Source organism: Oreochromis aureus, linkage group 14 (assembly GCF_013358895.1).
Source record: "Oreochromis aureus strain Israel breed Guangdong linkage group 14, ZZ_aureus, whole genome shotgun sequence".
NCBI lineage: Eukaryota > Metazoa > Chordata > Actinopteri > Cichliformes > Cichlidae > Oreochromis > Oreochromis aureus.
The window spans coordinates 33,193,139-33,201,433 of NC_052955.1; the positions used below are offsets into that span (position 1 = coordinate 33,193,139).

General features: G+C 44.4%; 1 protein-coding gene across 1 annotated transcript; it reads left to right on the forward strand.

Annotated features, from left to right (window-relative positions):
• The first annotated feature begins 1,489 nt into the window (after positions 1-1,489).
• Positions 1,490-4,412, forward strand: her13 (hairy-related 13). Its single transcript, XM_031741577.2, has 4 exons — positions 1,490-1,868; positions 2,139-2,225; positions 2,337-2,418; positions 3,001-4,412. The coding sequence occupies exons 1-4, from the start codon at positions 1,779-1,781 to the stop codon at positions 3,471-3,473; spliced, it is 732 nt and encodes a 243-aa protein (XP_031597437.1). The 5' UTR covers positions 1,490-1,778; the 3' UTR covers positions 3,474-4,412.
• Positions 4,413-8,295: the final 3,883 nt, after the last annotated feature.

Genomic DNA, 8,295 nt, shown 5'->3' on the forward strand with positions numbered 1-8,295 from the left:
AACGAGTCGTGTGTGTGTGTGTGGGGGGGGGGGTTTAAATAGCCACCTGGAAGCAAAAGAAACGTGTCAGGAGATGGCTCATGCATTCACGTTTTAATAAAGATGCAATTCATTATAAGCTTCTGAGAAGTGCAAACGTGTGAGTGTCCCATTCCCCAGCTATTATAGTCCCTGTGATTGGCCGCCACATGGAGCCAGGCGGCTGGTCTGAAGAGAGAGGGAGAGAGGGAGACAGAAAGGGGGACGCCTCGTCCCTCGGCGGAGCTCGCCAACAAAAGCGAGCCGAGACAGCTGCTCTCTCCACAGTCCACACCATTAAAGCTCTCTGGAACAAGAGATCTGGGGGTGGCGAGGTGCCAAAAAAAAAAAACTTCACTTCAAAGGTCTGAAGGGCTTCATTCATTCATTCATTCATTCGGGGCACGGGGCTTCAGTGGCGCGTCTTAGCGGAAATGCTGCTGCGCAATTATGGAAACAGCGCGTAAAACACGAACTTAACACGCAGCCCTGCATTTACCTGGAAGCTTTCACAGATGCACGCTGACCCAGCCGCTCTGCTCTGCTGTGAGGGTGATCTGAATAAAAATGACGTCAACAAAGCATGTAATAACCAGGCCAGAGGGCTCTGTCAATGCGCCATATGCACGCTCACCAGCAAAGCACCCTAACGAATTCCAGGCGAATGAAATCATCAAAATTGGTATCATGAGAACAGCTTTTTTTTTTTTTTAACTTATTCACAGTAGTGCAAATGTGTATATTGCAGCGTGTTTGCACACAGTTAAAAAAAAAGGGGGGGGGGGGGAAACGTTGCACAGCAGCCAATGTGAGAATGCAGTTGCGCACAAATCAGAAGTCACAACAACAACGGGGAGAACAAACGAGGCGCAGGCCAACACCTGTCGCTTTCTTTGGAGAAGGGCCCTTAATTCCCCGAACTGATTCAGTTTTGGCCGAGGGGCCGCCAGCAGCAGCAGCTGCCAACTGAAGGCATCGCGTTACATCCGCCAAACAGACGGGTAAATCTGCTGAGGCTCGGACACAAAAGCCAGCAGAGAGGAAAAGAGGTCGGGCAGAAAAGAGACGGGGGCAGGGTTTAAATGCCTCGATGTGGTGTAGAATAGCATCGTGCTGCAATAATTTTGGTTGGACTGGTTTGAATAAGTAACTGACTGGTTTATATTTGATAGCCTAAAGAGTTTCATTTTTTTCTTCAGTTAAACTTATATTTGAGGCTTCTTCTAACATATGAACAGTCATACTTAAAATGAAAATAAAAATCAACGGCACTACTCTAGCACTCTACTCTGTGTCTGTGTGCTGATTAATTTTGTGCAGCTGAATTATAAGTGCGAGCAGTTCACTGAAATTAACTGAAAGGGGGACAAAAAAAACGAGCGTTCGCTCCCCTAACCCAAAAAATTGTCTGATTAAAGCCAGTCCAGCTCCTCGGGGCGCAGACCTGGGCTGACCGCAGACAAAGGGGGAGAGCGCTCATTGGCTCCGACCGTGTGCGCTCTGTTGTCCCCCAGCGAGAGCAGCACAGCCCCTATTCACATGTTAATAAGCCCCTATAAATACTAACAACAGCCACTCAGCGCCAGCAGCACGTCTGACTAGGATTACACAATAAACAGAGGGCGCCTCGCCTCGCCTACGAGTTTGTCGATTTTTTTTTTCTGCCTCTAACCGGTTCCGTTTGCCAGCTGCCCCTCGAGGACCACTCAGGAGGTACGAGCAGCGGTGGGAGAAGCCACAGTAACGGCGATCCAACCAACATGGCCCCCTCGGCTCGGCCAAACGGCCTCGGACTTGATGTGAAAGATGAAGATGAGTCCTACTGCGGGAAACAGAAAGCGGATAGAAAGGTGGGGGACCGGTCGAGGCACTGTCCGGAGACACTTGGCAGTGACGCACTTGTCACCCCGCTTTAACGCTGCGTGTGCACAGTTATGAGGCAGGGATGGTTATTTTGAGAGGAAACCCTCAATGATTCAAAGTTAGTTACATGCTTTAGTGAGAGAAGAATGACGCTGGGTTGCCTTTGCGCACCAACCGCGGACAGGTGGACGCTTATGGCTTTGAATGGTGCTTCTTTCCTCATGTCACTGAAGTGCTTTCTTTCTGTGCTCCCGCAGACGAGGAAACCTCTGGTGGAGAAGAAGAGGCGAGCTCGCATCAACGAGAGTTTGCAGGAGCTGCGGACTTTGCTGGCAGACACAGACGTGAGTACGGAGCGCACACAGCTCCTGCACTGGAGTTTCACTTTTGCTCTGCGCCACAATGAAGGCGTAAACTGTTGTCTTGGTGGTGCTCATCTGTTTTCTTTCCTACAGTTTCATTCCAAGATGGAGAACGCAGAGGTGCTGGAGCTGACCGTGAAAAAGGTGGAGGATATACTGAAGAACCGGAAGCAAGGTGTGCCCAAATTTATTCAGCCTGTGTAACTATAAAAGAGTAAAGCTCTGTTTTGTTGCGCGCTCAGAGTGCCAAATAATGCAATACTCAAGCGTTTTATTATTGATAGAGTTACTGTCATTATGGCAAGACAGGCGTTCATTTTCACCCTGCTCTAATACAAGAGCATGTGAAGAGTCAGGAAATGTTTGATTAAAAATATAGACAGTGATGAGCAAACAAGGGCTCAGTGGGGTCTTTTAAATCACAATGTCCGTGTGTCTCATACCATTAACTCTCATCTAAATATCTTATACAGTATTTTATAAGAAAAAGCACTTTTTCTGCAGAATGGTCACCGTCAGAGGTTTGTATCAACATGCTTATATGTAGAGCTAGAGCAATTTGCAATTATCTTATAAGAGGAAGTCATATTTTATCACACAAAAGCTGAAAAGTAACATTTCTAGCTGTTAAGTAATTGTAGTGTAGTGAAGGAGAAACATTTAGCTGTCACGTGTCTGTACTCAATAAAGTAGGAGTCCTTCAGTCTTGTATTATCAATGCTTTGGATGCTGAGCAGTCGTGTCTCTCCTCTCACAGAGGCAGAGACACTAAACCGAGAAGCCAACGAGCGGTTTGCAGCTGGTTACATCCAGTGCATGCACGAGGTCCACATGTTTGTGTCCAGCTGTCCTGGGATAGATGCGACGGTGGCGGCTGAGCTCCTCAACCATCTCCTGGAGTGCATGCCCCTCAATGAGGACCACCTCCAGGACATGCTGACGGATCTAATCACGGACACTTCTGAGGGCAACAGCAGCAGCAGCACTTGGCACGGAGGCAGCGAGGCGCTCTGCGCTTCTCTCGCTTCTCCTGGTGAACGAAGTTTCTCCTGTGGGTCATCTTCTGCCCTCTCCCCGGCCCCTTCCTCCATGTCCAGTGAAGACTTGTGCTCTGACCTGGATGAGACTGACAGTGATCACAACCAGAGCTCTACAGAGGGCATGGAGAACAGGGAGCCTCCCAGCATGCCCACCATGACCTACCCCCGGTCTATGTGGAGACCTTGGTAGAGTAGTGGTGGTAGTTTGGATGGAACACAGTTGGGATGTGTTGAAAAGGGGATTATGGGCTTTCATTTTTATGGTGTGACACAGCACGTCCCACTGAAAGAGAAAATTCTACCCTACAATACAAGAGGATTTTGTGGCTGTACCAGTTTTGGCCTCCTGTAAGACCAGCTAAGAAGGCTGACTACATGCATGGATTTTTTTCTTAGGCCTCCTGAACTCATGGCACTGATGTCCAATAATTAAAGTGTGTTCTATAAGAGACCAACTGAGGCATCAACAAAAGCCTCAGCTGTTCACTCTGCAGTGATTCTGAATACCGGCGTACAGATGGATTTTCTTCACAGTCACAGATGAATACAAGTTTACAGAGATTTCCCCCAATTCTTGGAAATGTTTGGAATCAGAAAATGTAAGAGAACATTTCATCAGAAGTCATTCCTGGAGTACTTTGGACATTTATATATATTTAAAATTAAAAGTGGATTCTCCTTTATGCCATCAGAGGGATCTGCTACTCTCGGGTCCCTTTCAGCTGGAGGCTCAGAAAAATAGCCCTCCTTTTCTTTTCAGTAGTAACACCCTGGCTTTGAGTCCTCTTGTGACTTCTCTTTACACCTGGAGAAACAAAAAGCAATCCCTCTCAACACACTCACCGCCCGACAAAGCACAGAAAAGGCAACAGTGCAGGACTCTCCCTCTTGTTTGGTCTATACTTCAGTGTAAATAGGATTTGTACAAGGAGAAAAGCTCTTTTTAGAAACTGAGAAGTCTGGCGATGCCCCAATTAATATAAATATTTCTATTGTATTTCAGAGGTTCCTGTAGTTTATCGGACCAGTAGTTCCTTTAAGAATGACCATTTTATGTTGTAAAGGTGTTTAGAAATGTCTTGCGAATAAAATGTCTGAATTTTTCTAAATAAAATAACGTAACTAAAAACTTCTTTGTCTGACATGACTCCAGCTTTAGGACAGAAGAGATAAACTGGGTCAACGTGTTTGTGTCTGAAAATACTGATAAAGCAAACCATTTCTGTAAGCAGCAGCAAACCGAAACACTTGAATAAGTAGCCCAGTGGATTCAAAAGGAAAAGTATGTCCTCCACATACACTTTCATGGATTCATACAGTGCGTGCATGCGGGGCTGCGCGCGTAAAGCAGTCGCACCTCTCCGAAAGTGTCTTCGCTCTCACCTCGGTCACAATGACCGTGTTAACAAATGCGTGTTAGATCCTGTCTGGACCAGTCACCCAGACGCACCGTCGGAGGTCCTCACAAAGCGGCACGTCCCCTCACCCGTCCGCATGCAGTAAGAGCCGGGTGTTGTGCCAGAAAGCGATTTCCGGTATTTGCCAAAAAAAAAAAAAAAGATTTTCCCCATTTAAACAGCTGTAAATGACTTGCTGGCGCATCATCTGTCAAACATATCTGTCATCACACCAACAACAACAACAAGTCATTCTTAGCCACAATCAACGTTTCTGTCACCAGGTAGAAGCTGAAATAGGTTTTTGGCAAAGTGATATTTATATATCCTTTATTTATGCAGCTAAAAAAAAAAAAAAGTCTCGTTGACATGAAAATGCCTTTTTAACGAGTGATCTGGCCAAAAGGGCAGCAAAAATTGCAACAGATATAACACAAGACTTCTATAAAGATATTTTCATCCGCCAAAAACGACTGGATTGATTATAGTATAGGTATAATTACGCAGAGCCATAAAGATACTTGCACCTGTTTCTACTCGTAAAAGTAAATAACATCTCTTATTTCACAACGTTGCGACCATTAGGTTAGAGCTAATAACCTGGGGGCGGGGGCGCACGTTGAGCACGTTGTTCACTGTCTGATGATCCTGGATTACTGGAGGAGGAGGCAGGCTAATTATCAACCCCCGGTGGAGTAGGTGGAAGGGGCTTGGAGGCTCAGGGTGTGAGCGTCGGAGGAAACAAATGCGAAGAGGAGCTGATCAAAGCTTTGAGCCACTGTTTGACAGAGGAGCGTCAAAGTGTGTGGAGGTTTGGGGGGGGGGGTTACTAAAAGGGTCCAAGTGTATACTCAGATTCTTCACCAGGGCTCAGCCATCACACACACACACACACACACACACACACACACACACACACACACACTTGCAGGGATATCTGTGTGAGGACGTCTTTTGACACAGTGCACTCCTTTCCCCAGTCGTAGCAAATGCCATATTCTAACCCTAAAACCTTCTAATTCTCAAAGACGAGGTGTGGAACAGGAAAATGATCTAACAATGTTATGATCTAAAGGTTATAGACCGAAATGAAACAAATGAATCACACTAGAATCAAACTCAGACAACTGCACTTGTGCTAGTTAGCTTTCACTTTACTGGTTTCACTCCCTGTTGTCTGGTATTTCTGTTCCTCTCAGTATTATTTTGTGTGATCTAACAGATTCAGCTAAAACATGATGAGGGGGTCAAATTATCTTTAAAATAAGGAAAATTAGGAGCAGGCTGTTTCACAAGCTAGCTAGCACAAAAATGGCTTTAAGATATTCAATATACAGAAAATGTTTCTGTGCTTGTGACTTATGTTTAACAGACCAAAACCTATCATGTTATGATAAATCCAGTGCCTGTCTAATGTAGGACTGTTAGCCAGTCATATCTGGTTTCAGACAGTCCATAAATGTATGCTTGTTACCCAAACACACCTTTAAGATGTTATCAAAGGCACTTAGACACATTAAATTACACCCACACACCCATTCTGTCTACCACAGGACTCCACAGAAATCCCCAAAGCCTTCAGTTAAACAAAACGTACCTGATGCAAACTCACAGCATCATAGGAAATGTACATTTTTAGTCAGATATTTCCAGTAATGAGGTCAGTGTACGTACGAGTAACCACTGTGAATCAAAAGCTCAGACTTAAGACTTTGTCCTTGGGCAAGATACTAACCCCAGGTTTCTCTCTAATGCATCCATCAGAGTTTGAATGTGTGTGAATGTTAGACAGAAGTACTTGCATAGAAAAAAAAGCATAGAAAAAGTGCTTGCATGAACAGGTGTGAGTGGGTGTAAGAGGAAAGTTGCATAAAGCACTTTTGAGTGCTGAATTAGAGTAGGGGAAAAAAGAACCAGTCCACGTACCATTCAGATATTACACATCGTGAATGTGTGGTAGGATTTTATGCTGACACCAGAATTAACCCCTGCACACTGCCTCAATCTGCTAACGGAAAATGACAGCTGATAGGCCGACAACATTAAGGGAGGGGAGGGAAGGCGATCAGTCATGAGGAAGACTTATCTGACCAAATCCATCAGCTGTGGGTTTGCGACTGCGCTTATGAATTCTGAGGTTAAAGGTCAGTGCAGTGCAACAGTTGGTGTGAGAGAGGTTCAACAGCAGAAGAGAGCATATGGTGCTGAAACAGATCCCAGGGGACCCTGAAAAACACCCTCAGGAGTCTCAACTGTTTTTGACTGTTTGAGAGAACAATCGCCTCTGTGTCCCATGTAAGACACAAATTTATCACATTATGTATTTGCTTTTTAAAATAAATGTCAAAATGTCCTTGGAGCCCTTATGCTGCTACGATCAAACCTAATTATTCAGATTTCCAGCTCTAATAGAGGATTGTTACATGAGTTACAGACCCCCTCTCTTCCCTCCCAAATTCACCTGCTTGTCTGAAATGATGCATTTCAGCTTCTCTCCATTTAATACAGTTTGCTTGGCTGCCCTTTGCAAGTTAAAGGTTTGAACAGCAAGTGGTTGGAGCTGTGAAGCTGAGATGAACGTATTAGGGCAGTGGTTCCCAAACTTTTTTTGCCAGGCCCCCTTTTTTACAAGAAAATGTTCGCCCCCCACACACACACACACACAAACACATCCTCCAAACACACACACCCATATTTTGTTTACAAACTCCATTGCAGTTTATTTCACACCTCAAACATTTAGTAAACAATTAAGCAAATACAAGTAAACGGCAATAAATTACAGGTAGTAATAAAATATACTAACTCTTTTACGCTACGTCCACACCTACACGGGTATTTTTGAAAACTCAGCTGTTTCTATGCGTTTGGGCTTTTCGTCAACACGTAAACGGCGTTGCGATTCACCGAAAACGGAGATTATTTAAAACTCCTTTTTTGCGTTTACGTGTGGACGAGGAATACAGAGTTCGTCACGCAACGTCAAAGGTATGTGCCTCTTTTCACGTCACGCTGTGCGCCACGTTATTGTTTACATGAGCTGGATTGCAGAATGGCAGATAGAGACAAAATACTGTTAATCTGACTATCTTCAGGTTTTACACGCTTACATATACACACGCAGTTACTGTCCCTCCATTTAGAAAGGCAGAGGCGTCACGGTGTAATTAATTTACGTGTAGTTGTTTTTTTTTTCCCTGTGTAATAATATTCAACATTGCTATCAATACATTTTTCAAAAAATGTCTCTCTTAAACAGATAAACAGCTGTGGGATACTGTTTGTCCGTGATTTGAACCGGGGGAACAAATTACGGCAGAATCAGCCTGATATTATTTGTGTAAAGTGTAGAAGTAAATTTAAATCTAATTTGATATACAAAGGTTATAAAGCTAGTTATGTAGCTAGTTGGTGGTTACGTGTTTTGATATTTACATGTTTACGCGTTTGAATGTTTAGACATGCATGTTCAAACCAGTAATAAGTATGTGTTATATCTACCTAGTTGTTTTCCCTGTTTTGATCTGAGTATAAGATTTCCTGGCTTCTGAGAGGCCAGTGAAGTATTCATGAGGGCGGTACACAGGAAGTGTTTTGTTGTTGTTGCGGTGTGCT

Coding starts and splice junctions, on each gene's coding strand:
- her13 (XM_031741577.2), top strand. CDS start 1,779: ATGGCCCCCTCGGCTCGGCCAAACGGCCTCGGACTTGATGTGAAAGAT. Junction 2,226..2,336: donor CTTTGCTGGCAGACACAGAC/GTGAGTACGGAG, acceptor TCTTTCCTACAG/TTTCATTCCAAGATGGAGAA. Junction 2,419..3,000: donor ACTGAAGAACCGGAAGCAAG/GTGTGCCCAAAT, acceptor CTCCTCTCACAG/AGGCAGAGACACTAAACCGA.